This window comes from Falco biarmicus, chromosome 1, assembly GCF_023638135.1.
Source record: "Falco biarmicus isolate bFalBia1 chromosome 1, bFalBia1.pri, whole genome shotgun sequence".
Lineage (NCBI taxonomy): Eukaryota > Metazoa > Chordata > Aves > Falconiformes > Falconidae > Falco > Falco biarmicus.
The window spans coordinates 102,696,700-102,715,490 of NC_079288.1; the positions used below are offsets into that span (position 1 = coordinate 102,696,700).

The 18,791-nt window shown below is 45.2% G+C and overlaps 1 protein-coding gene across 10 annotated transcripts in view; it reads right to left on the reverse strand.

Moving 5' to 3' along the window:
- Positions 1-2,388: 2,388 nt before the first annotated feature.
- The window catches only part of SLC4A4 (solute carrier family 4 member 4), a 237,630-nt gene continuing 221,227 nt past the window's right edge, over positions 2,389-18,791 (reverse strand). For 7 of the 10 annotated variants that reach the window (XM_056354481.1, XM_056354489.1, XM_056354473.1 and 4 more), the window contains 5 exons: positions 15,253-15,321; positions 13,391-13,564; positions 10,745-10,906; positions 4,562-4,641; positions 2,389-3,346 (listed from right to left, as the gene is read on the reverse strand). In XM_056354481.1, coding sequence (XP_056210456.1) covers positions 3,241-3,346; positions 4,562-4,641; positions 10,745-10,906; positions 13,391-13,564; positions 15,253-15,321 — 591 coding nt within the window. In that variant the 3' untranslated portion in view covers positions 2,389-3,240. Of the gene's footprint in view, positions 3,347-4,561; positions 4,642-6,604; positions 6,702-10,744; positions 10,907-13,390; positions 13,565-15,252; positions 15,322-18,791 lie in introns of all 10 variants that reach the window. The other 3 variants (XM_056354511.1, XM_056354504.1, XM_056354457.1) reach the window with 1 other exon arrangement.

The window sequence follows — 18,791 nt, forward strand, 5'->3', positions numbered from 1 at the left end:
TTCCTCCAAAGCAAATACAGACTTACGAGAATTAAAAACAATAATAAAAGTATCTGAAAGTGCGTGTTGATTCAAAAAAAAAAAAAAAAAAGATACGAAGATGTATCGGCCACAATGATGAAAAAATGTGGGCTACAGAGGCTGACGGCCACCACGTTTCCGGGCCTGGGACAAAGCTGGCTGCAGCTGGGTGGCTGTCACAGGGCTGATTTCAGAGGGCTTTGGGCCAGTCTCCACCCCTGTTCCCAGAAGTGCTCACTCAGGTTTTTCCCCACAAAATACTCAATTGTGACTGAAAAGTTTAGTTATTTTCAAAGGTCTGTGAAGTGCAGCGCAAGTCTCCTGGGGATGCCCGCAGGCTCTTTTCCCTGCCCACCAAGCTCTCAGTTGCTCTCCTGCAGTTGGGTTTTTTGTTTTTTTTCAAAGGAAAAACCAAGAAAGGAGACACTGCTGCCAGTGAAGTGCTATCATCAGGCACCAGGAAAGGAAACATTTCCAGCTCCTGTCACCAGCATTGTGTGTTTTTCATGGAATGCTACAGAAACCTTTGTCCCATTCCTTGAGCAATGCTACCCTCTGTATGACAGCTCCCTTGGGTTCAAACAAAAAAAAAAAAAAAGGAAAAAAAAGAGAAAGAAAGATCTAGATCAGCAGTCAATACATTTCAAGTACATTTAACACGGTTTGAAAGTGGAAGACCTCTTTTTTGTGGAGCTGCATCACCAGGTGCCAGCAGATGGGAAGCCGCGTGCAGGGTGTGCGAGCATGGGTGCAGCGCCCTGCCCGTGGAGATGACCGGGAGCAGCAAAGCTGCTTCTCCTGATCTTTCCCCCATCAGTTATTGGGACTCCTAGAAATCAAAGGTCTAGGCAAAACGCAAGCAGCTCCTGTGTACCCTGTAGGTGAGGGTTGAGTGTTTCCCCTTTGGGAGCCAGGGACTTGCATGCAGCAAGGGACGGCTGGCATTGCACTTCCCAGGTTCTCCATCCTCCAGCTAGCGCAGCCTGGGAGGCAGCACAGAGCCGCTCCCTTTCTGGCCGTTTCCGATGTCTCCCTAGCCTTTCGGAAGCGGGTTGAGGCCGGGTTCCCGTGATGACAATCTGAGAGCCAACATGCATTTCATGGGAGCCAAAACCGAGAGCCCTCAAGAACGCCTCGGGGAATGTCCAAACATGCGCGCACGTGTTGTGTGCCATCCAGGTGCCGGTGCGGCTTCGTCGTCTTTCTGCAGCAATGACCGTTTGCAGCAGATCAGGCTCGAACTACCGCAGTCCCTATCAACTCATCCTTCAACCAACACGCTGCAGGGAAAGTCAGGTGGCCAGCTGCTTCTACAGCACATCTGGGGAAGAAAAGAATAGCCCTATTCTGCACCTCCCATTGCCGATATGGCTGCTGTGAGTGAGTGGATGCTAAAATTTGGCATATGAGGTCTCAGCACCATCATGAAATTCTGTTTACTTAACCAACACGGACTTTGGTTTCGCAAGGACAAAAGTGGCAGCAATGTGCCTGTCCTCTGCGGGGGGATTTTTCTCTGTTGGGAAATTAGGCCCTATAACTGGGCTTTTTCTTCTTCTTCTTCTTCTTTTTTTTTTTTCTTTTCTTTTTTTTTTTTTTTTTGATGAAGCTTTTAGTGTGTTACATGTAGTCCTCATGTTTCATCAAAGAAATGTCTTGGTGAAAACTGATTTCCTAAATGTGTGTCTACATGCACACACAAGTACATACGCACACATGCTACAGAGAGAAAATCATCTCTCCCAAGGTGATATTTGCTTGCTCAGTTTAAAACCAAAATCCGGGCCATGCCCATGCCTAGCCTGCTTGGTATTGATGCATCACCATGTACGAATGGACGGCTCTAGGACTGAGCAGTCAAGATTTAGGGTAAATTCTGTAGATGATGGTAAACAGACGTGGGATGCTGGAGGATACAGATGTTTGTGAGCCTGGCGAATATGAGCGTCAGGATGAACATCCCAGTAGGCCGTCTTCAGCTGGCTTTCTCCTCCATTGCACTGTCATCATGCCTGAAGTGCACCCAGGGTGTTTCTCATGTATACACATACACACATGCGCACACACCAATGTTGCAAAAGAAATAATCGGAACAATACCGCGTAGGAAATCAACAATGTGAAATACAATCAGCATCTGTCCACTGACATCAGTAGCCTGTCAGTATTTCGCTTACCAATGTTACATTTAAGACTCTTCCTTGATCACAAGAGATTTAAGTTACATCCCATCTCCTTCATAGTAAAGTTAGATTACTTATAAAAAAATATTAAAATAACATAACCCTAAGTAAAACAGATGCTTCAGAGTAGAAGGTGTTAATCAAACTGATCCAGCCCTATGCCATGTCCTGGAGATTGTGGTATGGTGTTGTGGTTTTATTTTTTTTTTTGGTTGTTTTTTTTTTTCATAAAAATCACATTATATATGGTACAATACATTTTTTACAGAAAGCCTGGTATCTAGAAATAAGAGGTAGAACTACTCATAACTATATGTTTCCTGCTGCAGGAAAAATTCTTTTTTTTTTACAGTAATTAAAAAAAGGTTAAAAAAATTGACAAAAAAAAGTTGTAGGTTAGGCCCCCATAATTTAAACAAAATAATCTAGGAAAATAACACTCTTCAATGTACCTGACGGATTAAGTCCATTAAAGTGTTTCTTTAAAAAAAATTGCATAGGAAAGGGACATTTCAAAACACATGCTACAACGATGGCAATGGTTTGTCTGTGCTGGGAGTGGAGTACCTTTTCCTTTTCCTTCCTGTGTTAGCTATAAGTACAGGCTTTAAGAGCGAGTTAGTATTAGCAGCACTTTCCAGCATCTTCGAGCAGTGTAAGCAAGACATCGAATTAGCCTGGAGGTCAGTTTTGTTCTGCCAGACAACGAACAGACAAACAAACAAACATCGATTCACAACTAAAGTAATGCCAGTTCCCCTGACATCTCCCACAGGTTTGATATGATATCCTCAATACTTCTGCCCTCTGCTTGCAAACGAGAGAGATGCATGCATGACGAAGTGACAGAGAAGGCAAAACGAATCTTGGTCAGCGTGGGAAACCAGGATGAGGAGGGAGCAGAGGAGGTCTGCAGGGGCAGGGGTGGAAGGAAGTGTGGGATGTCTCATTTACCTATGCAGGTGGGGAGCAGAGAGCATTTTAATATTTGGCTAGTGACAAAATAAATTCCATAAAAGATTTAACAGACAGACAAATTACAAAGTAGTTTCTGTTCCCTTGCTCCTCCAGAAATAACCATTGTCTTCAGGCTCAAGTTCTATTCTAATTTGAGGCACAACTTTTACCGGAGTTTGTGGAGGGCTGCGAAGAAAAAGAAAGACGAGATAAGCGTGGGGGCTGGCTCCAGGCTTCTCAGCCATTCCTAACCTGGCGGGCCGTGCTAGGGCTTCTACTAGCACAGCTTCCCAGGGACCGCATCCTGACAAAAAAATAATGATCTACAGCTTGCAAGAGAAAACCAGCATTTTTCAAAGAAAGCAGGGGGCAACTGGCATAAACGAAGAAAACCGTAGAGCTGGGGACTTACTGGGACACTCAACAGTGTCACATCTCAAAAGGGAACGAATGCTCGACTCCCAGTATCAGTTCCTTACATTAGCTCATACACTATAGCTTTCTGAAACTGGCAGCATATAGATACCAAGTAAATAACCTTGATAGGCAGTGGTAATATGCAGCTGGTCTTAAGATAAGGCCTGTACATGACATAAGATAATTTTAGTGAGTGGGTCTAAACACTGCTCGTGTCAGGAGGTAAAACCACCAATTTCACTGACTGAGGAGCTCCGAGTATCCTCCAGCACTTATACTTCACACCAAGTGGCAACCCTCATAAACCGCCTTCGAAAAAATCCGCTTATAGCCACTGAGATTAATTTCACACCCACCCTAATGCCTACAAGTGCAGATACTTCTTTGACACCTCGGAGGACTATTGCTGCTTTGGTCTAGTTCTGACTGCTGGTGTTGGGAGGTCCAAGGTGGCCCCAAGGGGCTGAGCTCTGAGAAATTGTTACTTAACTCTTCCTTGCTGCAATTTAAGGTTATTATTTGCTCTATTTTCCACCACAGACATGGGAAAATGGATTACTTCCTCTCTGCAACATCCTGTCACACGACCGAAGGAAAGCGTAACAGCTCTCCCACTGCCTTTTTTTAAAAAAAAAAGGCTAAACAATCCCAACTAATTTAATTTTTCCCCTGCAGATGTTTTTTCTAGACTCCTCCCAGTTGATCCACATCTTTCTTCTGGTTCAGACGCCAAATCAGCCATGGGTACTGAAGCTGGGGTCTAACCAAGGCCGGAGCAGCCCTCAGGTCTCCCGCAGGTTCTCTGTTCCCTGTCCCAAGCACTGTTAAGGCCATGTTGGTAAATCAACTTGGGATGCTGCAAGCCTACGTAGGGGATTTTCTCAAAGTGCTTTTTAAGAGTTTCCTACAGGGGGACAGAAACTTTGCCTTGTTGACTTTTGTTATACTGAGGGGTAGCTGAGATGCTTTTGAAGAATCGCTTACCTTGGCATGGTGTGTGACTGAAGGAAAGGAATTGTATCAGCATGACGTATGGCGTTCAAGGAATGTTGGTGATTTTTCTCCTGTCAGGGAGGGAATAAAGTCATGTTTGTCACGGCTTGCAGCACTGACAGCTTCTCAAGCCCAGCCTCAGTCTCTCCAGTGTACTCTCATCTATTTGGCAATGCTTTATTTACTGCTGACTGCCTGCCAGGTGAATTTCACAGCTTGCAAAGAAAAATACTCCATCCCTTTCTCTCTCTCCTCCAAGACAAAAACCCTTGGACTGCTGAAACCAACCACAAGACTCATTTGCCAAGACTTCTACCACCTTTAGGTCTCGACACTTACCTTTTATCTACATCTCTTCATTTACCCTGTGCTCCTCACTGTCGCACCCAAACTCCTTGCAAGAAAACAAGTGGCTTGTTGCCCCCAGTGGCTTTCCCCTCCTGACCCAGCATGGGGAAGTGTACTCTCTGTTAATAATAATCCTACTTTTGCTATTGCTGAAGGAAAGCTCATGTTGGTAGTATTATGAGTAGTATACTTTGAATCGCAGAGCACATTTATCGTCGAGGATGATACTACAGTGTTGCTGGATTCCAGCTACTTTTTCTAGTCCATGGGCCTGATTTACCTATTTTTTTGGGTGTTGTTTCCAATTGAAAATCAGCAAATCAATTACTGATTATAAAAAGGTACAAATACACAAACTAACTACTGCTTGGCTCATGGCTGATTTACCCTCTGTTTTCTCAAAGGGCATGCCAACAAACAGGTTTACAGCAGAATTAACTTCTCCTTAACTATTTCAGCCTCAAAGATGTGGAAAACAGTGCATTTGATCATAAAACCCTCCATAACATCATTTAGGATGCAGTTTGGTTTTAGCACATCAGGGCATTTTAACAGAAAAATGAGGAGGATCTGTCAGGTTGTCTGAGGCTCATTTCGCTCCTTTTTTTATCAGCAAAACACTGAGAATATCTAAACTGTCAGGGAAATGCCTCTTTCTCCTTGGCTTTGTTTTAGAATGCCAGTCTCTAAGTGTTCCTGTATTTAAAACACACAGAGCAATGCTTAGGATTGCCTAAGGTATCTAAAAGCCACTGAAAAGCAAGGGACTTGGGTACCAGCTCTTAAATGATAGTTTAAGGCTCTAAAGATCTGTGGGTTTAGGTCCTACTCCTAGAAATCACCAGCCTTGCAGCAGTACTGATTTATTACTATCACTCTTATTCCTCCCCTCTCGCCTCACAACAGAACAGCATGTTTATCTCCAGATGGCACTCATTGCTCATAGTATTTTAAAAAGTCATCTCAAAGGCAGAAAAGCTAAGGTCAGTTGTTAGTCCCGATTCCTTACTTCAAAGTCTATAACATGAAAAGTGAAAATGACTGAAAATGAAGATCAGAATAATCAATTATGGATATTAATGTAAGAAATTAAAAAGAAACAGAACAGCACAAAAGCAAATCACCTAAGAAGGGAAATACATTAATGGTCAACTGATCACTGCCTTGTCAGTTTAATGAGCAATGCGGATCAATGACACACTTAATTACTCTTTTTAAGTGTTGATTTTTGCAACTGCTTGGCACCTAAGGAAACAAACAGCAACAGGACAGCAATGCAGTTTAGATGTGCTGCAAATCCAGAACACTAGGCTCAGAGGAAAAAAAATAATAAATCAAACCATCAGCAGAGTTAACACAATACAGGAAAGGTCAGAAAAAAGAGGAGGAGAGGGTGAGTGGCCAAGAGACCTGTTAGCTGGATAAAAGCGCTTAAGCTGGAGGCACCAGAAGGAACAACATCAACTTTGTAACGAGCAAAGAAAAAAGCTCACAAAACCAAAATCTGTCATAAATTAGAGGCCTGAAAATTAAAAAAAAAGATAAAAAAAAAAAAAGAACAAGAAAAAGTACTTTTCAAGTATTAGGAAAGGTGTTTTTTTTTAAAAAAAATCACTCTAAATATATATATATATTTGTACTGCAAGTCAGAGTCAAGCAGGCATGCAAGAGGTTAGTTCTACTCACTGTCGGCAGGTTTGCTATCACTTAGGAAAGGTTCCTGCTCCATGATGTCCATTGGTATTTTAATACTTGGGACTTTTTCTGAGTAGGGGCAGTCAGACTGTGAAAGAAACGTGTAAAAGGTCTTAGAATATTCTCACTGCTCTCTCTCTTATCGTCTCCCACAAATTAAAATTATCCTTCATATAGTTTCTGTAGGAATGAGGAAAAGAAAATAAGAAAAAATAAAAAAGCATTGTCCGACTTAGTTGCCTGCTGGTTTCCACTGGTTCCCCACTGCACCCCGCTTTCCCTCTTCCTTCACACTATGAAAGTAACCCAGATTGAACAAATACTCTTGTGTGATCGTTATCTCCCCCCTTCCCCACCTCACCAGCTCCTTTGCCACCAGTTTATAAGACACCACCCAGTGGATCTTGGAGTTGGCTGCAGGAAACACAGATGGAAAATGCATTCGTAGGCAGAAATGTCAGGGCATTGGCTTCTGTGAAAGCTCATCAAAACTTTTTATCTTGCTGTGATTTCTGTAAAACCCCTTTTTTCTTCCCAATTGCTCTACAAGGACGAGGGCCAGGCACAATATGGCAGAGGTTCCTTAAGCTGGGCTGTCTCAGCTCCCCCTTTGATTTAAGTTGATTCAGTCTCAGTTACACCTCTATTTACAGAAAAATAGTTCATCGAACCCAGGGCCCTTTTAAGAACTGTAAGAATTCCCAGCCAGCCAGGAGAAACAGCAAACCGGTGAATGTTGCACAAGTACATAGAAAAGCCATACATGGGGTCTCCCAGATGCTGGGTACCAGCATGATTCATACCCTGCTGCCTTCAATAATCTACTAGCTTATGCTTAGTAGAAGGTACTGGGAATTATTTAGCTTTTTTAAAAATAAAACTAGCTTCTCATTACCAAAGACAGGTTGACATTGCGTAACACGGCAAAGGAAGTAAGGTGCTATTTGCCAGAAACGTTAACACATCTTTGTTCCTGGAGAGAACTAGACACAGCACCTAGCACAGCGCTGAGGTGGAGAGAGGGAGACCTTCAAGTCAGGGCAGGAAAATGTTACAGAGGCCAGAGAATAGCTCTCCCTGGATATTTTATTATTATTATTTTAATATAACTGACATCCAATGCAATATTTCTTACTCCAATAGCAAAACGTTTCCTCAGGAGCATTTTTTCGAGACTGAGTAGCTCAAATAAAGATGATTCCCCATAAAAGCACAGAGGCGATAAATCCATCTCAAAATCCCCATCCGTTTGGGGCCATGCTGTTAATGGAGCTGGGTAACCTCTCCAACATACCACTGTTTCAGTATCAATAAATAAAGCTAAGAGGTCTGTGGAACAGCAACGATGTCACTCAGGGTCTACCTTAAACTTTGCCACCTAAAATGAACAGAGAGACAGAGAAAGTATCTGCAGTTGGCAAAAATGCCCCAAAGGGGAGAAGAGACCATCACACAGCACTTCTGACTCTGAAACTAAATGTACTAGCCCAAGATTTAAAAAAAAAACCAACCTGGCCTTTCTTGAATCACACATTTTTTGACATAAAACTGCAGAGAAAAGCAAGGCGCCTGAGTTTTCATGAGGCAAATGCAGCGATTAGTTACATTATTTCATAAGTTTTAAAGACAAGCTGGAGGGTAAAACAGCAAGATTACAGAAAGACCTTCCTCGCAGCTCCTTCTTTGTTGTCCCCAGTGACAAACCCCCAGCGAGAACTTTAGGTGGGTCCTAACTAGTGCTGAGAGCAGTCTCCACTAATGCCAGGTTTTCCCATACTCATTCATCTAACACCGTTTGCATCAGTATCGCCCAGCGATTCATTTTGCTGAGCTCTGGTTGGTGTATTGCCCACCAAATGCCACAGGACTTTGTGGGGGTATAGTTCTGGAAGGGAAAGGGTGAAAATTCTCAAACCAATAATGCCAAGTGCTTTATGTTCAGGAAGCTGGTAAAAGCAAGTGCTGAAAAAAATCCAAGAAGAGTTAAGAACCAACATTTTGCATAAAATCTCTTACCCATTAGATCAAGTACTGTACCTGAAATTCATGAAAAGCCTGAGAAGAGAGGAGATAGCTTAAAACATACCAGAGATGGGGGAGCCATGGCTCAGCATACGATGCTGCTAGATTAAAATCAGTCAGGAGGAGGGGATGGAGTCACACCTTTGCTGACCATTCACTACACACAGTAGCATGTTTTCTCTCATTTTGGTTTGCACGAAGTTATCTGCTGAAGGAAACCCTCACCCTCGGCCTCCCAGGAACTAGAGTAATGACGGGAAAGGGGAGCTTGCTGTCTTAAGTAAGAGCCAATCTTCCCAGCTGGGATTCAGCTTGATTCAACAAGGCGTGGATCCAGGCTACCTCCTACAACACTGCACCCTCAACAACAGAATTCATAGTTTTGTCTCTTTGCAGTGTACATGCACTATTTTAGACAGCATATATTCTTTGTAGAAAGGCCTTTGCATGCTTTCACATCAGAACAGCCTGACTTTGTTGCCTCTGACACAGATCTGCTCTCACATAAAGGACTCAGGTTCTAGCTTGACTTCCACCAGACCTGAGGTTGCCTTTTCTGTCCTCCCAACCTTGAGCCCAATGAAGCATCGGGATGGCCTGGGGGAACCCCTGGAGCTGCCATTTTCCTCTTGCAGACACCAGATTTATTATCCAACCCACAAGGAGAGCTGAGATCTGCTCAGTGCAGAAAGGCTGCAGACAATACCTAGCAGAAACCCTCTAGGCACACAGTGAGGCACAACAGCACCTGCTGTGACCCTCTGGGTTGGTGGCAGTGATGCCACCTTCGGCCTTTGCTGCAAGAAGCTCTCCTGGAAGACACACTGACCCAGCAGCTGCTTCTTGGGGAGGCTGTTGTTGTACCCACTGCATATTAGCCACAGAGGTCAGGGAGCAAGCAGACCAACGACTGGTGCCACTCTGCCATGCCACACACTGCTTGCAGTTCAAACCTTGGGGGCTGCAGGCCAGCAACCCAGGCAGGAGTGCTCGAGAAAGGGCCAGTTGACTTTTCCTGCTGCCTGCCTCGTCCCAGGGTGTGACCTCTTCCCCTCTGCTTCTCCTGCCATGTTAAAATGGGATTATTTTAAAGCTTCGGGTGATCTTACCTCTGCCTACATCATAGGAAAAGCCCTTCTTCATGAACCCTGGAGGGTTACATGAGCAGAAAAAGTGATGCTGTGCATAGGACTCTCCACATAGTCTAAAATTATTAAAGCCTAGCTCCCTTTTCACATTGCAAAGCGTAATGCTGACCGATGTAGGCAGCTCTCCAAAGGCAGCTCACGTGTGCTACACAAAGTGCTATACAGTCAGTGTGTTTAGCACTTCAGTATAAATTTATAAAATTTGAGGTCATGCTACACCTGGACAGGAGAATGTTTAAAGGCACGAGGACTACATTTCTTCTTCTTATACATACAGTAAAAAATAGAACAGTCTAAGGCACGTGGATCTGGTCTAGTCAGGTCACCGCACTCAGTAACAACATAAGCAGCTATGTCTCGCTATTTTAGGGCATGCTGCGAACCTGTGGTAGGACCAGAGAGTATACTGCAGAAGGGCATGTGTGCTTTGAAAATATTTCCAACATGAGTATTACCAACAGAAAGCAGTCTTTCCTGCAATATGACAAGTCGTACCTTTTTGTGCTTTTAAAAAGAGTAATTAAAAAAAGATCAACAAAGAAAACCGTGATATATTCAGAAGTAACATAGCTGCTGGCAAAAACCATTCTCCTCCTAAAACGTAAAAGACAATGACGGGGCAGAAAGGTGGAGGAGGTAAAAATGAACAAGACAGGGTGATGAAAGGCATTCTAGTAAAGGGCATGACATCTCAGCAGGTACCTAGTGCTCTTGTGGAAAGTGTGATTTCATTCTTGGCAATTCAGGTACCACCTACCACAGGCTGGTGACATCTGGAAAAGGGAAGGCAGTGTAGAAAAGAAGTTTTGAGGCCGATTGCTGCAGCAGCAAAAGACTGAGCTGGTCGGCTTCAAAGGAGGCGGGGAAATCCCCAGCCCCAGCACTGGGGAGAGGCATGGACAGTCCCCTGGGATTAGCTGGCTAGAAATGAGTAATTTGACAAGGGCAGAAAGCTCCTTACATCATCATTGTCACTGTCCATACTGCCCTTCTTCTTTTTCTTTTTCTTCTCATCTTCTTTCTTTTTCTTGTCCTTTTCTGGAATGACGTCGTCAAGAAAGCTTAAGTCATGCTGGGAGAAGAGGTAGTCCATGGCTTTTCTGACTGCTACAAGTGCCAGGATCTGAAAAGGCAGAGAGGGACTGCTCAGTCACATTTTACCTTTAACTGGGAACACTATGTGCGTTTCTCTTGATGCTGCTTCTGAATCCTACACACTTCAGTTCTGGTTGTAAATGAGCACACAGAGAACACGATGAACACCCAGGATATCTCTAGCAACTTGGAAGTCTGAACCGTGACTGCTTCACGTTGGAATAAACAGGAGCAATGTCCAGAAAAAAGTATGTAATCACTTAATGCTCCTGTAGAGATAAAGGTCACCTTTAACATCCAACTGACAGGCATCCGGCAAAATAACAGACACACAAAAAAATTAGTATTTTCATTTATTTTTGGATTCAGCCTACATATGCAGGTTCATTTTGTTCTCACCACTTCCTCAGATGCAAGAACTCTTTAGTAATTAGACAAGGGCCAAACTGCACCCTCAGAGTTTGCAAAATGAAGTTTACTAGGATCATGGCTGCATGAAACCAGAGGAAAAGCTTTTCCTGTGCAAGACTGCAATCAAAGGCACTGGGGAAAAAAAAAGAAGGGACATGTCTGAAATCGGTGTTTACACCGACACTGGATTTAACACTGCCACCAGATGCCTACCAAGATCAGACGTATGCTTTACCAAAGGGTATGGCTGACCGACCAAAAGCTCGACCTGGCTACTAGAAGGTAGAATCCATTCTTGCCTTTAAGATGAAGAGGTTTTTTTCTGAGCAACGATGATCAACAGCACAAACAATTCCTAGGAAAGAATCTCAAGCTTTGACTTGCATAACTTAAGACATGATTACAGAAGTGAGAAATTACTCAGGGGGTGGAAAGATGCCATGTAGACACCCATGATTATCCCATTATGAATTACTTCTGTATTAAAAGTGCTTTTCCTTCAGATAAGCAGAGGTTTGGCTATGGGCCGGACCTTCACAAGTTGGAAGTTTACAGTCTTTTTGTTCATGAGTGCAAATAATTGAGGTTTTTGTCACCAGAGACAGCTTACATTTAAGCTGTGAATGTACTTTCACTGAGTTTGCACCATTATAACAAACTTCAGCAGGCTTATGGTTCACTGAGATTCTATTATGGGCAAAGAGAGTGTTCCGATCTTAGCCTCAGCTTTCAATAGCAGTACAGCACAGCCATGAAAATGCAATGGAATGGCGTGTCAGTGGGAGCTGCTGATTTTTAATGCCTTTGCATATGAACATGTCCCAGCAAGAATGTTTGGAGGATTTTTTTTCTTGCATCATCTTTTCTCTTCTCATGTCACCAGCACCACAGAACAAATGTTTGTCCTTGTTCTGTTTGCTTCTTTCCCTCCTTCTCTCCCTTAAATAAGCACTGCAGTTTGCAACCGCACCCTCAAGTGAAATTTCACTTGTCTATAAACCTGAAACTGGGTGACATGGTCCCAGATTTCTTAAGTGAGTTTCATAGAGCTTTGCCTTTGTAGCAGTCTGACCCATCTTCAAGCCAGAGACCAGACTCAGCAAAATCTCTGCACGTGCAGCTGTGGTCCCATCAGATCCACGCTTGATCCACTTGGCCCTGCGGTCACCTTCCTCCCAACTGTTCCAGCTGAGCTACAGGTCAGGCACGGATGGGGAGAAGGATCTGCTCCGTGCTCCCTTGTTTAGGATCCATGGCCACAGGTTGCAATGTCTGAGGCAAGGTATACATATAAACTCCGCTTAACACTAGTTCTTCATTTCACACAAGTGCCTAATTGTGTCTACAGCTGTAGTAATAATCTAAATGCACAGAAAGCTGTTTCACTATTGCCCTTCCCTGACGCAGAAATACTGTATCAGTCCAACTGTACAGCATGTATGTAAGAAACAGTTCTTCTGTGTGGTGAACATTTTATCTCTCAACAGCCAAAGTAAGTTTTAACATGACTCTGACAAGCATTATTAGAAAAAGGACAGTCATCCTACAGACTTACATACCATCCTCCAATGTGAAACACAAGAATCAACATTATTGCCTTTTTACTCAAGTTTAAGGAAAAATACATTCTTTTCTTTTTTGCTCTTGATTTTCCCTTTCCCTCTGTTTAGCACGCCTCTTAGCAGTGAGCCTCATTCTTGGTTTTGTCAATTTGTGCTATTTAAAAGCAAGGCAGACATTTTCTGTACAGTAATTAGCATGGACTAAAAAAGGAAAACTATGCACCTCTCATTCATTTATGCAGCTCAAGGAGAAAACATGGCAAATCTAACCTTGGCAGCCAGAAACAGTCAAAATTAACTACACCTGTCTGGAAAAAAATTAACTTTCCAGGCTCGTTTTCCTCCAGAGGATTTATGTCAAGGCAGCCGTGGCAATGCTGACCCTGCACAACTTTGCACGAGTGCTGGGAATGGAGGCAGAGCCCCAAGCTCGGGATTTGACAGGGAGAGGCTGGATTTGCCCATTTATGGGAGGGTATGACTGTGCGCAGAATGTGCAGGGTGCCAAAGGGAGGGATGTGAAGGACAATGTCACCTACCATGACGGGGAATATGATAGCAGCCACGGTCGACTTGAGGATCCAGAGGAGGGCCAGGCACACCACCTGCAGGAAGGTGAACAGATGGACCCTGCGCAGTGGGACGTGGCGCAGGTAGATAAAGTCAGGCTGGTGTTTTAGAGGCATCAAGAGCAGCTTCAGACGATCCATGAACTGGAAAGGAAAAGAAACAGACCATTAAATGAAACCCGGGGTACACACAAAAAAAAGAGATATATAAGCATTATTCCACTATGAAGCTACGAAGCATGACCTTGCGTCAACTTGCTTTCATTCCATAAAAGAAACCCAGTAGAAAACCCAGCACAGCTCTTCTGCCCCAACATGTGCTTAACGCAGGGTGGGCTAAACATGATAACTCAGTTGTCTCAAGTGATGGTCCTAGGTTGACACTACTATCGGCAACTAAACAGAGACACAGGAGCGAAGCACCTCCCAAAGCAAGGCCCTGAACTGCCTATCATTTCAAGGAGCAGGACTCTGTGTGCTCTGGTGGTCAGGGTGTAAAACCAAGGAACGAAGGTATCAGTGGACATTGCTCTGCTGGCTTCAAAAGAATGGGCCCAATCTGCTGTAGCTGCAGACACCAGGAATTTTCTCTTGAAGGGAGCACTCAGTTACCCACAAAACAGAGAAAACAAGACGAATGCCCAAGCTACTGTCAGCATCAAGCTCTGGGTTACTTCTGCCACCCTCCTCTGCCCTGCTCCTGCCAAGGAAAAACATTCAGCATTTAAAAACATTTATTTTCCAAATAAATTGGGAGCAGAGGTCAACAGAGGTGAGGGCAGACATCACACTACCAGAGAGTAGAAAAGCACCTAACCAAAGAGCAAGGAAGACAGGCAGCTTTTCCGGCAGCGTCCCCTCCCCCATGCTGGACCAGATGGACTTGGAGTTAAACCAAAACTGGGATATCTCATCCAGTGAAAAACATCCTTCATCAGGGGAAAACAAGCTGCCCAGTCCCCCCGACCACCTGGGTCGGGAAGCAGGGGAAATCCCCTCCAGCAGAACCAACCCCAGGGTGAACATTACAGTCCCCTCGTTGTCCCCTGCCCGAGCATGGGCTGGCTGCCCACTGCCGGGACCAGATGGCTCTCACACCAGTGAATGAAAGCTAGGGCCGTTTTAAAGAATACCCAAGGAAATTCTCATGGTGCTCACAGAACAGGCAGTCTTTTCCCGCTAGAGCACAACCAAGCGCAGAGAAGAAAGGCCACAATTAACAGGGTGCCAGAAAGCAACAAAACCACTTCCAGCTTCCTAGGGCCAGCCACAGACACTGCGCTGTGAGAAAGGCTCCTTACGTAATATTTCCTCAATGACAAAGAGGGGGGCTTGGCTTCCCCTCCCTGGCAAAGAGCAGCGTTCCCGCTCGTTAACACTGCAGAATGACCCCGCCGCCATAAATCACCTTCCCTTGTTTTCCCTCAGCCTGGATGGAGGCCTCCACAGAGGCCCCCCTGCCTGACCACCCTGGGAGCCAGCCTGGGGCCTCGGCAAGCGCTGGCCGCCCTCAGCATGGCCAGCATGGGGCTGGCGGGTGGGAGGAGGTGGACCCCGGGCCTTCACAAAGCACCCCCCACATCGCTGACAGGGCCCAGGCCCGGCTGCTCTCCCACAGAGCTGATCGCCCCCTTCGGTCTTAACCTCAGGACAGCCGGCCTGTTCGTACATGGCTGTCAGCCTCCCTGTGTGCCTTGGGAAGGGGACGGGAGGCGTTGAAGGAGAAGGGAAAGGCCGGAGGGCTCGTGAAGGAAAGCCAGCACTGGTTAATGATTGCTATCTTCTGGAGAAGGCCCAGTGGGCAGCACGCTCCCGTCCTCGGAGGGACTCACCTGTACACCATTGAGGGAAGCAACACCCATGTAGAGGAAGACACCGTAGAGCACCGGCATGGGAATGAACTGCAGTGGAAAGAGTGGGAGAAACTGAGTCAACGGCCTTCCCGCGCCCAACGCACCGCTAACATGCGCAGGGACCTACGGCCAGGCCTGTAGCCAATGCAGATAGCACCTACGGGTAGACGACGTGGAGTGATAAGCCAGCAATCCTTCTGCTGTGTTTTGAGAGCTGTAAGAATGTTTGTGGAATCACCAGAGGACTGAGGGGCAGGGCAGGGCAGGGGCTGAACAAGCCCTGGGCTCTCCTGCTTCAGAGGGACTTGGATGTTTCTCCAAGAACCAAAGGGAAGGAGGCCAGCCAGTGCTGGTCAGTCAGCAAATTAAAGAAGAGGTGAGGTAAATGTATTCTGGCAAGCTTCAAACTGCTTTTTACCTCCTGGTTTCTGGTGAGACTAGAAGCAGAAGGTAGAGAAGGCAAAAAGGCAGCATGATCCTGCAGGATATCTGGCTCAGCAAACCCTGGAAATCCACCCAGAAAGGCTCTCCTCTTGAGTCCCACCTCAGTGATGACAGTCACACCAAACCTCTGACTGCTCCAACTTTCACACACATCGATCCCTAACTATTCACAAATACAGGACCATGAGTTACTTTCCTCACTGCCAGAACTGTCCTTTCAAACACTGATTGCTGCCCCCTCAAGGGCTGCCCATTCCTCCATGGCTGGTCCTGCCAAAGGGGACATCTTCCTTCAGAAGGAAGGAAGGAAGGCATATGGTAAAAACATACTCACTGCCCAGTCCCTCCAACCTGAAACACAAAGCTTTCCTCAATGGCAAAAGCCACCGCGTGGCTGCCAAGAGGGGGAAGCTCTCCTCAGCCCCACAACAAAGCCATGCACAGCCAGCGTGGCGTGACGTGAATGGGAATACTTGGGCACAAACCACAGGCAGGAGCTGAATAATGGCCTTTGTGTGATTTATTTGGACCCAAGAAGGACGGGAAGAGCTCTGCCCCTGTGGCTGAAGGAAACCCTTCGTGCAGTTGCAGGCGGCTGCCACTGGACGGCAGACGCAGCACAGCCACGGCTCACACTCAACCTGCGGCCAGCCTGCTGCTGTAGGAACCTTCCTCTTCCAACCTGTGCATGTAACTCATCAAAGAGGCAAGTAAGATGGCAGTTATTCAGCCTTTGATCACATTCCCCACCACATTATTCACCAAAGCCCTCCTGCCTATATTTTTGCCTTTCCTCCCCTGAGTCTCATCCCCTATCACCTCCTGTGAGCTTCGGATTGCTAATTCATCCTTCTATTGGATTTATTTGCCTCCTTGAGTGACTTGTGTCAATATTTCACATTAAAAGCCAAATATTTTTTCAGCAGCATGGGCTCAGCGCTCTGCCATTGTGGGGAAGGATGGGGAGGCAGCATGTGGTTCACGTAGCTGTGGGTGTCCAAGGGATTCAAAGTCCTCATTGGATCAGACGGATTAGATGAGGCAAGATGGTATCTCCTCCAGCAAGTTGGGTAGGAGGCTTTCAGAGTTTAGCTTCCTAGTTCATTTACATTGCTCTCTTTATCCCCCCTTCTATTTCTTCCTGGTTTGCATTAAAAAAAAAAAAAAAAAGTCCAAATATTATTTCACCATTCCACGATAATTAATCCTGTAAATCATCCCTAGGTGAAACTTCAGTACATAATCCTGCAGAGTAGCAAGTGGCACTTTCACTTTGGAAGACTTTCTTTTGGCAAAGTACTCACTAACTATGGGGTTGCTGGCTTAGGCACTCTGAGCAAACCTGCTGCTAGCCAACAGAATTAAAAATGTATTTATAGGAAAGTGTCCGTCATTCTCCAAACAGGGCCGAGGATGTTTCTGTGGAGATCTGCCATAGCTGAGCAGAAACAACAGTAACGTTCAAAACCAGCACAAACACTGCAAACCCCACAAAAAACAAAGATGAGATTATTCTGTGGATTGCCTGTTTTATTGAATTTGGGATTGTTACATGTTCAATTTGCTGCTGGCATGAGAAGACCTAAATTTTCTGCAATGCATTTAGCAAAGCAGCTCCCTCAAGCAGGAGACCCTGCCACTGGAGTTTGTTAAAGGTCCTGAAACACTGCCAGGTACTTCTCACTGGCATGTGGGCGAGGAGCGTGCCGATTTATCCTCAGGCGTCCTCCCATAAGTATCTTGCCCATTTGCATTCTTAGGGGAGGCACAGAGAAATAATTAATGAATGAAGCAATAACAGGGGAAATAATAGACCCCAGTGGAATAGAGGAAGAGAGATCTTGCATGGAAAGGTCACATGAACTAACAAACAGAATTATTACAATCAGGCACTAAATTAAGGGCATGGAAATGCCTGTTTGTGCAGAGGAGGAAACTGTTACACAAAAATCTGCTAGTTGTGAAAACAACCTTAGAAATCAAGAACAGAAACACACTGACTTTGTAAAGCCACCTTCTCTCCTCCACTTCACACACAGGCAGCATCATTGCGCTCTGCCTGCCTCCTCCCCTTCAGGATCACATCTAATTGTGCCTCATAGCCCCTGCAGCTTCCAACCTCCTCATGATCAAAATCTCATTTGCCTCCTCCAGAAATGCTTTTCCAGACACCCATCTGCTCCGTCACAGAGCTATGATGCACGGTGCCACTGCTTCAGTCTGTATGTTACTGTTGACATCTTCGGCTCATACCATCGGTCTACAGATCCATGGAGATGGACTTCTGCAGTTGACATCTCCTGTTGTACAGTATGCCTGCACTTGGCACCACTCAAATCATCATCCCCAGAGAAGGCAGTATCCTCCACAAGACATGGACAAGCAGGTTTTCCAGTTTCGTTCAACAATCTGATGATCTGCTAAGGATGCGTTTCTCTGTGGCTACATGCCAACAAAATTTGGGTCTTGGAAAACAGCTACCTACCTAGATTAAATGGCACATCAGCAGCACATCTGTCCAGAGCCTTGGCTAAACTCACAACAAAAAGAAATTCAGGAGATTAAGAAATCACATTTAATTGCACTGTTTCCACCAGAAACATGTTTTCCACACTGCTGAGCTGGGCATCATTTCTGAGCAATAACGGATGTGCTATTTTAGGAGGATCCAGCCTAAAAGAGTAAAATTTGATTGTTACGCTGGCTTTTCTTTTTTTTTTTTTTAAAAAAGCAGGCAACCTGCAGGAGCCTCGCACTGCTGAGGCATGTGCCTTGGCAGGGTACAGCTCCCCTATGCTGCTGGCAACATTCCCAAAGATTTTTGGCCAACTGTACCCACGGACTAATACCATCAGCTGTAGGCTCTGGTCATTTCCACCAGTTCTGCCTATTCTCTTTCATAAAAAAAACCCAAACCAACCCTCAGTGGGCCACACACACCGCCTACGAGTAAGCACCAAAAGATTTTCTTCAGGTGTATATGTTAAGATGCACGCACACTCAAATAAGTGCAAATCTACTTTTAAAAGTACATATCCATCTGTTAACCTGTGTCTTCCACATAGCAGCTCTGC